Here is an 18,039-nt window from a genome sequence, read left to right on the forward strand (position 1 = left end):
CTTTGGAAATCTGTCAGCCTCCAACTAAAACTTTACATACTAATACAGTCTGACCCAGCAATTCAAATCCTGGGTGTATTCCAACATAAACGACTCCTCATTTCCACCAAAAAACATGCACAGAAGTGTTCATAACCCTTAAACACCCCTGGTGGGAATTTAAAATGGTGCAGCCGCTATAGAACAGTCTGGCAGTTCCTCAAAAAGTTACATGTAGAGCTACCAAAAGAACCAGCAATTCCACTCCTAGGCATGTACCCAAGAGAAATGAAAACCTACGTCCACATAAAAGCTTATACATGAATGTTTGTATCAGCATTATTCATAACAGCAAACAAACATAGAAACAATCCAAACGTCTGTCAACTGCTGAATGGACAAATAAAATGTGGTATATCCATATAAAGGAAGGTTTCTAGGCAATTCCAAATAACACTAGGAATGAAGTACTGATGATACATGCTACAACGTGGATGAACCTTGAAACCTTATGCTTAGTGAAAGCAGTCAGTCACAAAAGACCAGATACGGTATGATAGCATTTATATGAAGTGTTCAGAATAGGCAAGTCTACACAGAGACAGAGTATAGATTAGTGGTTGCCTAGGACTGGGACATGGGGGAAAGAGGATGAGAAATGAGGAATAACTGCCATTGAGTACAGGGTTTCTTTTTGGTATGATACAACCAAATCCTGAAAACAAAAATATCCAGGAACAGAATGGAAAGAAAAACAGGAAAAACAAACTAGTGTTCATGATACAATAATGAGGAAAAAAGCACACCATAAAAGAGTGCATGCAGTATAATACAAAATTTTAAAGCAGACAAAACTAATCTATGGTGAGAGAAGTCAGAATAGTGGCTACTCAGGCACGGTGGCTCATGCCTGTAATCCCAACACTGTGGGAGGCTGAGGCAGGAGGACTCCTTGAGGCCAGGAGTTTGACACCAGCCTGGGCAACATAGCAAGACTTCATCTCTACAAAAAATTAAAAAATTAGCCAGGTGTGGTGTCCTGTGCTTGCAGTCCTAGCTACCCAGAGGCTGAGGTGGGAGGATTGCTTGAGCCCAGGAGTTAGAGGCTGCAGTGAGCTATGGTCATACCACTGCACTCCAGTTTGGACAACAGATCTAGACCCTGTCTATATTTTAAAAAAGAAGAAAGAAAAGGTAAAACAAGAACAGCAGCTACCCTTGGGGAGCTACAGACTAGGAAGGGCCTGAAAGAACCTTTTAGGGTGATGGAAACGCTTTTAATCTTGACCTGCATGGCAGTTACACAGAGGTATCTATACGTAAAATCCATTAGACTGTGCACTTAAGATTGGTGCATTTTGGTGCATTTTAATGTAGATATGTTATAAGCTATACCCCAATTTTTAAAAGGTAATTTTAAAACAAAAAAGTAGAGGCTCAAGTTAAAAGACTAGGGTTTGATCCCAGCTGTCTGACCTCAGGGAGTCCCGGCCCTCTCAGGACCTGCCTCCCGGTCCTCAGACACTGGACCGCAGGCTACAAAGGATCCAAGTAGCCTGGCAGTCTGAGATTCTGGGAATGCACATACCTATTTGTCACAGGGTTTGCCGGGAAACTTGGCAAGTGCTTGCCATCAATGCGGTGAGAAGAAAAGGAGGCTGTTGCTGTAGGCTCAGCCTTGTTTCTAAGGAAGGAAAGGTCTTCGTAAAGTGGGCGGAACACGCTGCCACCAGGAGAGAATGTCAATTTCAATATGAATCATCTCCTACATCCCCAGCAACTTGCTCTGGGAATAGACACCCTGACTCACTCCTCTCCTGACAGGAACAAGACTTGTTGCTCAAATTTCAGATTCCAAGAGGACCAGCCCAAATACCCACTTCGAAATGAAAAAGAAAGAAAGAAATCAACCTAGTAACCAACCAGCAGTCAAGAATCCTGGGCAGAGAGAAAGCAAACCGCTTTGTACTGATGAAGAGACGAGGCCCAGAGGACGCCGGCTCACACGGCCACTGGCGCCAGAGCGGGGACACGAACCCAAGGCTCCTAACCTCTGATTTTCTTTTGACAACAACTTGCTACTATATTTTCTAGAGAAATAAATTATGCTCTGTGCTAGTGGAAAGCCTTTTAAAGAACAAGAAAATGGCCAAGATGCATCTTAATTAGAAACTGCCTGGCAAAAAACCCTTTGAAGAAGGAAAGGGCAGAGCGTGGAGCGGCGAGTGGTCGGTCGGCGGTGCGAGTGCACGACACTGCGGCAGGCTAATTTCGAGGCATGCTTTGCTCTGATGACCACCTCTTGGGCCCCAAGAATACTCTAATCATCAGAAGGTGGCCGAGGAATTGTGCACGTCACTCAAGGTCACAAGGAGACCACCATGGGGGGCCGTAGCATCTAACAGCAGGTTCTCTTAACTTCCTTGGGCTAAGGGCCTGGCTGTCAGTGACCAGTGCTCCTAAGTCATTTCCTCTGACTTTTATAGCCTCTGGCCTCCGGATGGAGCTTTCAGGGCTCTCAAAGCATGTGACTACCAGGAAGGTTTGCTTGCAGCCCTTAAGCCTGACCCATTCTATCCAAGGAATTGCAACATCACCACTTACAAAGCTGATGACAGCTTTTTCTCAAAACAAACTCAAAGCCTGGGTCAGGAATGTGCACCGTGGCCTGCCAGAATCAGTGAGCAACATAGCCCAAGTTTCTGAGTTTCCAGGAACTATGGATTTTTTTTTTCTCCAGAGAAAAACCTACAAAAAACAAAACTCATCAAGTAGTTATGGTATTTTCAGTCAGATAAGTAAAATGTACACACCAGGAAGGGTGTGTACACCTGCAGGGAAGGAAAAAAATGTAATGTTTGGTGAAGACTTACTGTGTGCCAACCCCCCATTTCACAGGTGAGTAGACTGAGGTTCAGAGAAGTTTGTGACTTGCCCAATTTCACTCAGCTGGTAAGTGCTAGGGATGGGATTTAAACCCAGGCATATCTCTGAAGTCAAAGCTGCTATCTCCCAGAAACATATGTGGAGATCTATGGAAAACTAGTGAAGCAGCTGGTTTTCACAAACTATCTATCTGGCAACATCTGCAGTTCCCAAGGCAGCCACACTGGTGGAGTAACTCTCACCCCCACAAAAAGACCCACCAAGGCTGCTGTGTGTGTGGAGGGGGAGAGTGTGAACAGTTTGCAGAAGGCACTACTAAGTCACACGCCAAAAAGCAATTGTAAAAATGACATCTTGGGGCCTGGATTTATTCCCTCTTCAACATCATATTTGCTCCGTTTACAAGGCAAAGATGATTTTTCTCTCTGCCAAGGCTGAACATTCCCAGCCTGTGATCTGAAAATCATGCTGTGTTCATTTTGCCTCTTAACTCACCCAAGGCCATAAATCATCCCTCGAAATGGGGATTTGGCTGGCAGTTCTATTGGGGATTTGTGAGGCAGAGGCGGAATCCAATTTGGGGCTCCTCATGGTCATCCTGGGGCTGGTTCAGAGCAGGGAGACGTTACTTTTGGCCACGCAAGCACAGAGAAGATGCCTGAACATCAGATCTGCTGACTAAAGGGAACTGCTACTTTTTACAGGGTCTGTCTGTTGATTCTGAGTGTACTCTGTGACAAGAGGTCAAGGCAGCTGCAGGGGATGAGAGGAATAGAGAACACAGCAAGACCCAGCCCCTACCCAGCCAAACCCAGGCCGAAGGGCATGAGGGAAAATAGGTCATGCAGAGAGTGCACTAGGCAATTTATTTATTCTACAAAATGTACTGAAAGCCTACCCTGCGTCAGGCACTGTTTCTTTCCTTGGACTATAATTATTCTCATTATTACTTTTTACCAAACATAATCATGACAGCAGCTTACATTTTATGACTGCATATCGGCAGGTACTATACACCAGGTGTTTTACACACATCAACTTTATTTAATCCTTATAGCTTTTGAGTGTAGTAGTTGTTATCCCCATTGTACAGATGGGGAAACTGAGGTGGAGCGAAGTTAAGAAATTCACCCAAAGTTACATGACTACAAAGTAGCAGAGACAGGATTCAAACTTAGGCTGGTCTGGTTCTCAAATCCATTCTCCTCTCTGTCCATCACACTGACAGCCAATGGTATGTTTTGCAAGTACATTTGGCCTTGATCAACATGAACTTGTAATGCGTGGGTCCACTTAATCGCAGATTTTCTCTCTCTTTTTTTTTTTTGAGATGGAGTCTCACTCTGTCGCCCAGGCTGGAGTGCAGTGGGGCGACCTCAGCTCACTGCAATCTCCACCTCCCAGGTTCAAGCAATTCACCTTCCTCAGCCTCCCGAGTAGCTGGGACTACAGGTGGGCGGCACCATGCCCAGCTAATTTTTTTGTACTTTTAGTAGAGACAGGGTTTCACCATGTTGGCCGCGCTGGTTTCGAACTCCTGACCTCAGGTGATCCGCCCACTTTGGCCTCCTAAAGTGCTGGGATTATAGGTGTGAGCCACCAGGCCCAGCCAATGCAGATTTTCTTCTGCCTCTGCCATTCCTGAGACAGAAGACCGACCCCCACTTCCTCCTCCTCAGCCTGATCAACATGAAAATGATGAGGAAAATGATGAGGACCTTTATGATGATCCACTTTCACTTAATGGACAGTAAATATATTTTCTCTTCCTTGATTTTCTTCATGACACTTTTCTCTAGCTTATGTTATTGTAATACAGTATATAATACACAGAACATACAAAATATGTATTAACTTTTCATTGGTAAAGCTTCCAGTCAACAGTAGGCTAATAAGCAGTTACGTTTCTGGGAAGTCAAAAGTTAGACTCAGATTTTCACCCGTGCAGGAGGTTGGCACCTCTAACCCCTGTGTTGTTCAAGAGTGAACTCTAGATGTTTTTAGGTTATGAGGCACAGACAAAAGATGTTCCTATGGTGGAAGAAAAGAGGGAAATCTAAGTCTTCTGTTCAAGCCCTCAGTACTCAGCTGATGTCTAATAAATGATGATGCCTAGAGATGGGAGGCTGCAGACCCTGACCACGAATCACAGGCCTTGCCTGGCTTTCCACTGGGGCAGTGGTGTGCAGGATGTGGCATACACCAAGCCCAAGCCCATTCCTCTACCCCACTGTGTTCTTGACGGCCACTGTACGTGGCCACTGGGCGATACAGCAGCATGGTAGTCAATGGCTTGGGTTTTTCCAGCGGAACTGGGATTAAGACTTTGCAAGTCCTCAAACTTGCCAAATCCCAGTCTCCTCATCTGTGCAATGGGGATAAGATGGCTAATTTAGATTTTATAAGGGCTGTGAGGTAGAAAAAGGAAATACAGCCATGGGCTGGACATAGTGGCTCCCGCCTGTAATCCTAGCACTTTGAGAGGATCGCTTGAGCACAGGAGTTCAAGATCAGCCCAGGAAACATAGCAAAGCCCCATCTGAATTAATTAAAAAATATATATATTTTTAAAAAAGAGTGAATACAGCTATGGTGCCTGGCATGAGGTATGTGCAAGGAATGGGTTCTTGGGCCTGAAATCAGACACCTCCTAAGAGACAGTTTCCCCCTGCTAACGCTCTGAGGATTTCTAGTTGTTGTTGGTGACTTGGCCATGATGGGCAGGGCTGTGTTTTCGCAGCATGGCCTTGAACGATCTAGCTGATCTCAGAGTGTGTGGCGCAAAGAGCACTGCACTGAGACTCAGGCCACCAGAGTTCCAGTCCCGGTCCCCCAGTTAACATTCTGGATCACACCAGGTAAGCCCTTTCCCCTCTCTGAGCCTTAGTTTCCTCAACTCTAAATGAGGGGGTTGGACTCACCATCAAAGAACCCCTCCAGTGGCAACATTCCAGGACTCTGTGCCCCTTGACAATTTCCCCTGCTGCCAACGGAGGATGAATTTCTCACGGACTACACAGATTTATTGGAAAGATGGATATCTGTTAAGTACTTTCAAGGTCGTCCAGCTGACCCCCAATGGCCATTGGCAGGAGGCCTTTATTCCAAGGTCGTGAACCCTAACCTTCCCCACCTCCTCCTGTTACAAGTTCCAGTGTAAGCTGCTTCCATGAAGGTGTGAGAGGTACAGAGCCTACCAATGATATGCCCGCCAAGACTTCTGCCATGGGCATTTGAGGGCTGGGGGAACAGACAGGGGGAATCAGGGCTGGAAAAGCCCTGAAGTCCTCATGTGGCTTCCTGGGTCCAGGGGACTTGGACACCCACCCCAGTCAAAATGGGAGCAGCACACACTGTTCTAAGGGCTTTGCAGCATCCTCATCACAGCTGACGCTTGATGAATGCTTCCTATGTGCTGCGCATGAATATAAGCACTTCATGTGTGTGAACTCATTTCATCCTCAAAACAATCTTGTGAAGGAGGTACTATTATTGTTCCCACTTTATAGATGGGAAAACTGAGGCCCAGAGAGGTTAAGAAACTTGCCCAAGGTCACGCAGCTAGTAAGTGGCAAAGCAGCATGCACATGCAAGCCATCTGGCCCCAGAGTCTAAGTCCTTTTTTGTTGTTGTTGTTTTTGAGACGGAGTCTCTGTTGCCCAGGCTGGAGGGCAGTGACACGATCTCAGTTCACTGCAACCTCTGCCTCCTGGGTTCATGAGATTCTCCTGCCTCAGCCTCCTGAGTACCTGGGATTACAGGCGCCTGTCACCACGCCCAGCTACTTTATGTATTTTAGTAGAGATGGGCTTTCACCATGTTGACCAGGCTTTGTCTCGAACTCCTGACCTCAAGTGATCCACTCGCCTCGGCCTCCCAAAGGGCTGGGATTACAGGCGTGAGCCACCATACCCGGCTGAGTCCATGTTCTTTAGCTAGCTTATTTAATATTCCCCCAAAGCCTAGCAGCAGGTGTAACATCTGCACCCTTTACAGGCGAGGAAGTCAGGCCTCAGTGTACTGAGCCACTTTACGCTTGGTTCCTCCCTTGACTCTGCCATGCATTCTTCAAGCTGCAAATTCACCTCTGTGACATAATGGCAAGAACAGCACCCCCCGGTCAAGTGACTGCTCTGTGCCTAGCACGGGGCTAAGCCTTTGCAGGTCTCTCTAATCCTCACCACAGACTGGAGGCGGGGCCCCTGCTCCACTCTACAGCCCCTAAGCAGTAACCTAGAGTTTCCACCCAGGCCTGTCTGGATTCAAAGCCCATGCTCTTTCTGCCACCCAGCCAGACACTAACTGCCCTATCTGGCCACCTCTCAGCAGCGGAGAAAGAGGCAGAGATGAGCCGGGCGTGGTGGCTCACGCCTGTAATCCCAGCACTTTGGGAAGCCAAGGAGGGAAGATCACGAGGTCAGGAGTTCGAGACCAGCCTGACCAACATGGAGAAACCCCATCTCTACTAAAAATACAAAAATTAGCCAGACATGGTGGTGCACACCTATAATCCCAGCTACTCAGGAGGCTGAAGCAGGAGAATCGCTTGAACCCGGGAGGCAGAGGTTGAAGTGAGTTGAGGCTGCGCCACTGTACTCCAGCCTAGGCAACAGAGCAAGACTCCGTCTCAAAAAAAAAAGAGGCAGAGATCAGCCTTGGCCTGAGCCACAAGGCGAGGAACAGGCTGCATCCTCTTTGTTGGTGGCCACTGGGGTTTGGGGAACATCTTCTGACAGGGCCTGCTGAGCCGGATGTGGGTAAAAAGAAAGCCACTTTGACACTGACTTGTTTAGGACACAGAAACTGGCTTCAGAGACGCCTTAAAGGAAGAATAGATTCAAGGAAGAGCAAGTGGGCGGCTGGGAGGGGGATTTGCTTGGTGAATTGCTGCACCGGGAGACCAGGCTCGGGCATCCCACTGCCCCGCTGCAGCTCCTGTAAATCTCAGCAAAACGAGGCACCCGTGTGACCTCATTACCCTTCCATTACACAGCCCTGCCAGCCCTGCAGGCCAGGGACGAGGCTGCAGGAGCCTGTGTCCAAGCCGAGCACCAGGAGGCAGGGCGCTGCTCAGGGTCTCCTTGTATACCCTACTCAGCCAGCACAGCAGAATGGGCACAGCCTGCCACCTGACTGCACCCAGTGTCCCATGTCTGCAGGGCTCAGCCTATAGGGAGGACATTAAATGTCCAGGGATGATGCAACCCAGCAGCCCCCATGAGTCCAGAAAAGAAGTGGTGGGTGACTAGCTGCTTCATTCAGGCCAGTTCATCTCCTATCTTCGGGAATAGTCTAGCTTCAGTGCCCGTCATGGGTTCACCCCAACTAGAACCCCTCTCAGGCTCTGAGAATGCCCCTCAGCACTCATCCTTTGGGTGTGTTCCCATAAGCCTCTGTATCCTGAGACCCATTTGTGGTGACAGTGATCTGAGCTACCACTGTTAACAGGGTCTATTTGTCCGGCAGTCCCTAGGCCGGGATTTAAGTTTATCATTAGCTCCAATTTACAGAAAAACTCAGCCTCAGAGAGAAGTGACTTGTTCAAGGTCACACGACCAGGAAGCAGTGAAGTCTGAATTTAAACAAGGTCTGCCGGAAGTTCCAGCCCATAAGGACTGTCCATATCAGTACCTGTAGTCACCCGCACTTGTCCTCTCTCTGAGAGCACCTAGATAGACCTCCAAGAGACTCTAGGAAGGGTTGCCAGTGCATGTCTTGGCAGAGTTGGTAGAACTTTCACTGTCCCATTTATCCCTGGATCCCCAGCAGTCAGCACGAGGCACTGCCACCTAACAAATTATATATGGAGAGAAGGAGTCAATCAAGACCGGCTCTCCCTGCCCAGCGCCAGGTCCCCATGCACCTCCCTTTCCCAGGCGCAAGCTGCCCACGGCGGCTCATCTGCTGGCTGCAGAGGGAAGGCTCTGCCTCACTGCTAGGAATGTTACAGGTACTAGATGACAGGGTTCCCTGGGCCCTGCCAAGGCCGCTCCTGAGACAGACAACCCAAGGGACCTCAGAGCCTGCCATGGGCTCACTGGGACAACTGCCAACCTCATTTATTACAACAGAAATCATAAATCACTCATGTAGACATGGCCCTTTGCTTGTTCGTACACACTCATTTATATCATTCTAGCGGTCCCAGTATGAATGATGAATGAACAGGGGCCCAGAGAGGTTAAGTGCCTTGAATTTGGCCACACAGCTCAAGACAGAGTGAGGACTTGCGCTCATCCGATTCTACCTCCGGGCTCTTCCCATCATTCCAGATGGCTCAAGCATGCGCCACCAGGCTGGGAGACTGGAAAGGGGCCAGAGGGTTGAGATTTAAATCCCAGGCCCTGAGGAATTTTACAAATTGGAATCTCTCCCAGAAGCGTTTCCTGTGATGGTCTGAGCCATACCTGTGCCCGTGCTATGTGCGGTTTGAGAAGTCAACAGCCCCTCCCACCCCACCACCAATTCCCTGAATATTTGCAAACTGTGTTTAGAGAGAAAGAGGAAGCTTTCTTGGTAACTTCCCTGTTTATACTAACAGCAAAAGCTCCAACAACTTTGATGGGATCTGCACCAGCAATCTTTCCCTAGGGCTGATGCAGGATATTTAGGGAAGCTCTGTGTTCCAGGCAGGTAAGATAGCCAGGTTCCTAACGGGAATCAACATATCTCTTTAATTCATATTTGAAGTAAAAGAAACATCTCTCTTCCTTCCTCCCATTTGGCTCAGGAATTCATCTCTAAAAATCTATCCCGAGACAAAATTTTATGCCCAAAGATAACTCATGCATTATTTTTAATAGCAAAAAAATGGAAACAATCTTTGCCCAACATTAGCGAGATGGTTAAATGAATTATGGCATATCCATACAATCACAGACACCATTAAAACATTCTTTATGAAAACATTTAGATGACTTCAGGAAACACTTACGATGTAACATGAAGCCAAAAAAAAAGAGCAGAAAGGACATAAAATGGTATATAAAAGAAAAAAAAAGGCAGAAAGAAGAAAAGATTGAGAGGAAATAACCAAAGATGTCGATGGAGGCTGCATCTACAGAGCAGAACAGATTATTATTATTTTTTGCCTGATTTGCACTTTTTTGATACTTTCCTTTTCCCTCATACACTCCTAGGATGATGAGAAAAATAAATACATAAAGCTGCCCCAGTTCACACCCCATTTCCCAGAAGGGGAGTGAAATGTCTGAACAGCCAGACAGGTGACGATCTGACTGGTGAAGGGGAGGAGGGTGGATTCCTGTCACTTTTTCCATAACATGGACACCTCTGATAGGGCTGCACACGATGGGGGTGATAGGGGGATATCCCTTGTAAATTTGCCTTTAAGATTTTCCTGGGAATTTCCATCTCAGACTCAGTTATTTGGTTCCTGACTTCAGGAGACTGTATCTGTAAGGGGTGAGGAATTCAGGTACGGGACTGCCCCTCTCCAGCCCCACACCACTCCTGTCCCTCAGGGGAGATGAAGGCTAGGCTGCAGACAAGGGGGATGGCAACTTGCATGGGTGTTACTATTGGAATCTGAGGCCATGCCCACAAGAAGGCAACTTGCAGTCCCTCTGAGCCACAGAGAGAGGCTCCCAAGGCTTGGGGTTAGGAGAATCCTGTGGCTGGGCAAGGACAAAGACACCAGCAAGTGGGGCTGCAGATAAAACACAATGAGTTGCCAGGCAGCAGCAGGACCCATGCCACTGCTCCTGATGTGCGGCTGCTCCATTTGGCTTCCAAGTAGCTTGTGAGCCACGACTCTATACCCTTTTGTTTTTGCTGCTGTTGTCGTTTTCAGATGGGGTCTCAATATGTTGCCCAGGCTGGACCTGAACTCCCAGGCTCAAGGGATCCTCCCACCTCATCCTCTCAAGTGACTGGGAGTACAGGTGAAGGCCACCATGCCCGGCCCCCAATGACTCTAAAAATCATGTACCCAACCCCATCAGATATGTGTTCAGCAATCTACGAAAACATCCAAGACCATTTCATGGCGACACTCCAGAGGAGTGGATTTAAACCTGGTCCTCTGTGTTCTTTAGGTCTCCAAACCTCCATGGGAACAAATCTCCATCCCTCACTATCCCTACTCCCATTTCCAAGTTTCTTCACTTTAAAAAATAAATGATAATCTCATACAAAGCAGTCTGTAAGGCTAGAGAAAAGCATATAGGATTCCCCCTAAATCTAGGAGGACTCAGAAGCCTGAACAGCCCAGAGGAAACACAGACTTGGAAGACCCCAGATGTGAAGAACTGAGGGGCCCCCACAACTCAGGAGGTGAAAAGGCAAAAGTAAAATTCCACTCAGTCACCAGGCAGGCAGTGGGTCCCTCCCCATATCAAAGTGGTTTCAATCGACTCACCGAACATGTTACCCTCGTAGCCGTCTTTCGTTAGTGGACGGAGTTCGTTTTTCCCCATTGCATAACGCTTATAGCTCTGCCAAGCAAACTGCATCATCTGCAAGAAAAAGCAGCACAGAGAGAACCTCAGTATGACGATTCCTGGCAGTGCGCACTGGCCGCCTGGCTTTGCCCTTTGCAACAGGATTTTAAACTACGTCTAAAAAATAATCTTCCAAATTTTCCAAATTGAAGAAAGTGACTTCCTCTCAACATGATTTTATTTGTACAGTTATAGCCGCTGGGAAGGTCATTCTTCTTAGACAACGCCATGTGTCTAGGGCCTACCCACAGATTTCTTAGAGAAGACAGAAAAAGCACTAAATTCTAGACATCCTTCAGTGCCAAAGTGAAAAGTCACCTCTTCCAGGAAGCCTTCCCTGTTTTGCTCACTTAAAGTCATCCTCCGAAGGGAAGGAAAACGAGTGCTTGCTATAACGGAACACTCCCCTGAGCTAGGTATTGTTAACCCATTTTATAGCTAAGGAAACAGGTTGTAGACATGAGGTAACTCATCCGAGATCGCTCAGTCAGTGAGCATGTTGGGAATTGAGCCATCCCCTCTGGCTCCAAAGCCTTAGGTCTGTCCCCAAAGCCTTGGTTTTGTCCCCTAAAGTCACCATTTGAGCTCTTTGAACTCCTTTGACCTACCCTGGCCTCCCATGCACTCCAGCTCACCCCAGTTACTTGTTGTTCCTCTGGCTCTGGACCACAAACTCCTTGAGGCTAGAAACAACACTTGCCTTGCCTCAGTTTCTCTCACAGCAACCAGCACAGGGCTTGGCACAGGTAGGCATCAATGGATGCTTATGGACTGTCACCCAGAGTATGCACGAGTTCTTACGATGCAAGGCAGCTGCATCGGCTCTCAGGAGCGTCACGCCAGCACCTTGCTCCCCAGCTGCCCCAGGACCTTCAGGCTGAAGCAGATGCAAGGTGACAGTCCACCCCCAACCCTGTACTGCAGCCCCCAAGGTCTCCCTCATTTGCCTTTATGGTGTGCCCCTTTTCCCTTGGCATGGCTGGCTGCAGAGGGAGCACAACACAGCAGAGTTCTGGAGTGACCTGTGGAGCAGAGGAGGAGCCAGGGGCCCGCAGTGGCAGCAGAGCTGAGACGCAGGTGGATGGGGAGGCAGCCTAGTGTGCCGGGAAATACTCAGGCTCCCAGATCAGAGATGCCTAGGTCCTAATCCCACCTCTGCCGCGATCTCTGTGACTTTGGCATGAAATCAGTTGCATCAGCTGAGATCTGCTTTAGCAAGGGACAAGGCCAGCCTTGCCACCATCCTGATAGGTTGAAATGAAAGAAAGTAGTGGGAATGCCCAGTTTCCGACCAGACACAGCAAGCGATTGACAAACACTAGCTCTATTTCCTCCTTGACCTTTAAAATACTGGTTCTCCAAGCCTCAGCTATCCACCCCTCCTTTCATCCAGTCTCTTAGCTCTCAAATGTTAGCTGGCATCAGAATCACTGGGGGGCTTGTTAAAACAGGTTGTTGGGCCCCACCCTGAGTTTCTGATCCAGCAGGTCTGGGGTGGGGCCCAAGAATCTGCTTTTCTACCAGTTCCCATGTGCTGCTGCTGGCCCATGGGCCACATCTGAGAAGCACCAATCTGTTACATTGTATCACTCACTTCCAGACACTGTCCTGCCTCCGTTGGCTTTCCCCTCCTCTCTCCCAGCCTGTGTTTCCCGCCTTAGCGGCCCACTTTCTAGCATACCACCACCTATATTCTCCATGCTCAGCCACTCCTGGTGCCCACGCTTAGAAGACGTCTCTTCCAGGCACACCGGGACAGTCAGCAGCTGCTGTCACTGCCGCAGCCCAAATGTACAGACCAGGAGGGCAGGCAGACCTGACAGGTGCATGGCCTGGACTCTCCATGAAATGGCAGAATAATCTAGCACTACTGCCCCATTTCACAGATGATGAAACTGAGGTCCAGAGATAAGAAGTGGTCAGGGCAGCACAGCAGCCAGGTCAGAACCTGTCTCACTCATCTCCCAGAGCAGCAGACACCCCCCAGGCTTGGCCAGACATGTGGCTTCCCATGTGACACACATGCAAACGTCATGGTAACACAGTCAAGCACTTAGCACGGGCTTTGAGTCCTGGTTCCATTCCTCTGTTATTTTCTACTTATCTTGAATCGGCAATAACAACAAATAATTGCCAGGCATGAGTGCTTGAGAGAGAACGGCCTCCTCCCTCAGTCTCTCTTCTCTGGGGGCTCTCTCTATTAAGTCAGTGTTCGGGGAGAGAGGGCAGGTGGCTGGGGGGCTGGGGTGGGGAGCAGCAAGCTGTTAAAGCATAAATGACAGCAGAAAAGGAGGAGGAGAGGTCTAAGCGGGGGACCACACCCCACCCTGAAAATTCCCCCTACCTAGAGAGAGAGAAGTGGGTGTTCGAGAGTAATTACGAGAATCACAGGTATCTACGTGGTCTCAAAGAAGCTGTCACTGCAGGAATGTGAGGTTTGGAATGTGGCCCATTTTCAGAGTCATCCACACCAAGGGAGGGAATGAAGGCACAAAACATCTCAGCATCACTGGGGACTGAATTCACAAGGCAATCAGGGCTGACTCTTCATGCTTTCGTTCTTTCAATGCACACGTGCCTCCTGACTCAGGCCACGGGTGGCTCAGCCTAGGTGCTGGGTGAGCAGGGGACAGGGGATGAAGAGGACAGCCTCCCAGAAAGGTGGTCCTTCTCTCTCTCCCTAACACACCCTAAGTAAGCCCCTACTAGGTGTCCTGTCCTGTGTCTGGGCTATAGCCACGGTGGGAATGCACTCCCAGCTCCTACCCTCCGCCCCCCTGCCAACTGCCCATCTTCCTTCAGGTCCCAGCTGAAAGGGCACCTTTGCAGGGAGGCCTTCTTCCCAGCCCGAAGTCAGACACTATCCCACATTCCTGATGCAGACCCATGGTGGCCTGCAGTCAAGCTTTTATACCTGCACCTATTTGGTCAGGCCCCCCACCCCCATTCACAGCTACATGCCTCACAATGCATCCAAGGGCTGGCACAAAGAAGGTGCTTGTTAAGTATTTGCTGAATTGGCTCTGGAGCTTAACACATGGCTGGAAGACTCAACGTGGACCACACGCTTCACAGGCAAGACATGTAACAGGCAAACAAGCCAGAGAGGAGGGGCTGCTGGACAACAGGTGTTCAGAAGAGGGCAAGTGTGTGTCTCAAGGGAAGCTTCGTGGATGGATGAACAAGAGTTCTGATGGACAGGTAGAACTGTGAGGGGCACAAGAAAGAGTGACCCACAGAAAGGCTAATGTTTTCATTCTGGAACTGGTGATGTGTGCCATGGGTAATACCTGGACTTTAGAGACAGACAGTTCCTGACATCATGCTTAGGCAGTTCTGAGACCTCAAAGGTCACCTGGGGAAGTTCCTTAATAGTAGTCTCTCTCTTTTTTTTTTTTTTTTGAGATGGAGTCTTGCTCTGTTGTCCAGGCTGGAGTGCAGTGGTGCTATCTCAGTTCACCACAACCTCTGCCTCCCAGGCTCAAGCAATTCTCCTGCCTCAGCCTCCCGAATAGCTGGGATTACAGGCGTGCGCCACCACGCTCAGCTAATTTTTGTATTTTTAGTAGAGATGAGGTTTCACCATGTTGGCCAGGTTGGTCTCAAACTCCTGACCTCAAGTGATCCACCTGCCTCGGCCTCCCAAAGTGCTGGGATTACAGGTGTGGGCCACCATGCCTGGCCAATGGTCTCTTTTTGAACACTCTCAGTGATGGACTGCTCTCCAACTTCCCAGGCAGCCCATTCGATTGTGGAGTTTCACAAAGTTCTTCCTTAATCAACTGAAACCTGTTTTCCCTTATGGGCCACAGGGGAGACAATTCTTCCTGCTTCCATACCACAGACCTTCAGCCACGGGGAGCCAGCTCTTGAAGTGCACTCACCTACTGAGCCCTCTGAAACTGCAGACCCACACGACACAGCGTTCTTCCAGGCGCCCCATGCCTCTGTCACTCACTTGCTGTGGTTGGTCATTCTTTTGGAAATGAGCAGAAACCGAAGTGTCCACTTGCTCTGGTCACCTCTGTGCCAGATTGTGTAGGTGTGGACTTGTCATTTGTCCCTAATAACTTCCATCTCCTTGGACTCTGCCTATCATTCCATGCTGTAAGGATCTCTCTGGTTCCAGATCCAACCTCTCTCAACACATGTGTCTGCCTCCTCTGGGTAATCTGTAGCCTTGATGGGACTGCTATCTGCATCTACCCTCAGGTTTTGAACCGACACATAAACAGCCAGCTGAGGACTAAGTCAGGAAAACAGCCTCAGGAGTCTCTCTCCTGGACCCAGCTCCATTCTTTGTTTGTTTGTTTTGTTTCGTTTTTCTTTGATGTCATTCATCAGCAAGTAAGAAATCTGCCAAGCAATCCGTACAACCCCCGATTCTCCATTTTTGTACACCAAGATATTGTGAAAGACAGGCTAAAATATAAAAACACTCTGCCCTAGTATAGCTAGTACAGAAAAATAAATTGCTTTTTTTTTTTTTTTTTTTTTTTTTTAAGGAAAATAAGGGTTAGACTGGCATGATTGTTCTTAGAGAACCTATTTTGGCTCCTACAGATCATCATTTTTTATCCTAAATGCTTGCAAATCACTAACTTAAAAATCTATTAGTCCCACTAGGATGGCCATACTAAATAAGATGGACGATGAAAAGTGTTGGCCAGGATATGCTGAAATCAGAAGCCTCATACATGGCTGGTTGCAATGAAAATGGTGCGGCCACTTTGGAGAACAGTTTGGCAAAAAAAGTTAAATATGGAGTTACCATATGACCTAACAATTCTTATTCTAGGTACGTATCCGTGCAGAAAAGTTAATGCAGCAAGTCTCAGACGTCTGTCCTCAGAAAGGCCTGCTTGCGAGGTGGGTCCTCAGCTGGTGTCTAGGAACCTGGGTTTTGCGAGTGCTCCTATCAGTCTCTAACTGATAAAGGTGGTTTCCTGTGTCTGGACTGTTTGTACAATGTGGCTTATGCTAAACAGCTGCTTTCCTTCTGGAGTCTGGAATGCTGGTACTTGTTAGGAAGCGGGTGGCTACCTTGGGCACTGAGTCTCTAAAGAGCTTCCCTGGTTGATAACACCTTACACATCTTCACTGGGAGAGAACTCTTGGAAGCCTGCACCTAGTTTCCTCTGGATTTGTCCCCATCCACTGTTTCCTTTGCTAATTTTGCTCTGTGAACTTTCTTTTTTTCTTTTTCTTTCTTTTTTTTTTTTTTTTTTTTTTGAGACGGAGTTTCGCTCTTATTGTCCAGGATGGAGTGCAATGGAACAATCTCAGTTCACTGCAACCTCTACCTCCCCGGTTGAAGCGATTCTCCTGCCTCAGCCTCCTGAGTAGCTGGGATTACAGGCATGCACCACCACACCCAACTAATTTTTTTTTGTATTTTTAGTAGAGACAGGGTTTCCCCATGTTGGTCAGGCTGGTCTCGAACTCCTGACCTCAGGTGATCCGCCCGCCTTGCCTCCCAAAGTGCTGGGATTACAGGTGTGAGCCACCGCGCTTGGCTGCTCTGAAACCTTCCACTGTGATAAATCATCACCATCACAAGAACTATGGGCTGAGTCCTATGAGTCTTCCTAGTACATCACTGAATCCAGGAGTGGTGTCTTGGGGACCCCTAACACATACCCCAGAAAGATAACAACATATAGCCACACAAAAACCTGGACACAAATGTTCACAGTGGCACTATCTGTAATAACCAAAAAGTGGAAACAGCCCAAATGTCCACGGATTGAATGGATCAACAGAATGTGGTATACTATGCAATGGAATATTATTCAGATGGAAAAAGGAATTAAGCACTGTCATGGGCTACAGCATGGATGAAACTTGAGATACTATGATTAGTGAAAGATGCCAGATGCATAAATGCCACCTGGAGTATGATTCCGTTTGTAGGAAATGTCCAGAATAAGCAAATCCATCCAAGCAGAAAGCAGATTAGTGGTTGCCCAGGACTAGAGGAAGGGAGAAATGGGGAGTGACTGTTCATGGGCATGGGGTCTTTTCAGAGTAATGAAATTTTTCGACAATTGATTGTGGTGATGATTTACAATTCTGTGAATATATTAAAATGACTGAGGCTGGTCGTGGTGGCTCACGCCTGTAATCCCAGCACTTTGGGAGGCTGAGGTGGGCAGATCATCTGAGGCCAGGAGTTCAAAACCAGCCTGGCCAACATAGTGAAACCCTGTCTCTACTAAAAACACAAAAATTAGCCGGGCGTGGTGGCAGGTGCCTGTAATCCCAGGTACTCAGGAGGCTGAGGCAGGAGAATTTCTTGAACCCGGGAGGCAGAGGTTGCAGTGAGCTGAAATCGCGCCACTGCATTCCAGCCTGAGCCACAGAGTGAGACTCCGTCTTGAAAATAAAATAAAATGACTAAACTGTATACTTTAAAAGTCAGATTTTATGGTATGTGAATTCTCTCTCTCTCTCTCTCTCTCTCTCTACATACACACACACACATACACACACACACACACACACACATTTTTTGAGACAGAGGTCTTGCTGTGTCACCCAGGCCTCTATCCAGAGGTAGGCTCTATCTCAAAAAAAAAAGGAAAAGAAAAGAAAAAAAGAAAAATGTCATTATTTTTGGAAATATACAATGAAGTATTTAAGGGTAGAGGACATTATATTTGCAACTTTCAAATTGGTTCACAAGACAATATGTATGTACATGCGTATATGT

At 47.9% G+C, this 18,039-nt stretch overlaps 1 protein-coding gene across 1 annotated transcript in view; it reads right to left on the minus strand.

The window, feature by feature from the left end:
- MAN1C1 (mannosidase alpha class 1C member 1) overlaps positions 1–18,039 on the minus strand; it is a 174,499-nt gene that overhangs the window by 93,228 nt on the left and 63,232 nt on the right. The window contains exon 2 of the mRNA XM_073007686.1: positions 11,246–11,342. Coding sequence (XP_072863787.1) covers positions 11,246–11,342 — 97 coding nt within the window. The remainder of the gene's footprint in view (positions 1–11,245; positions 11,343–18,039) is intronic.

The sequence above is a fragment of the Chlorocebus sabaeus genome, chromosome 20 (assembly GCF_047675955.1).
Source record: "Chlorocebus sabaeus isolate Y175 chromosome 20, mChlSab1.0.hap1, whole genome shotgun sequence".
Taxonomy (NCBI): Eukaryota; Metazoa; Chordata; class Mammalia; order Primates; family Cercopithecidae; genus Chlorocebus; species Chlorocebus sabaeus.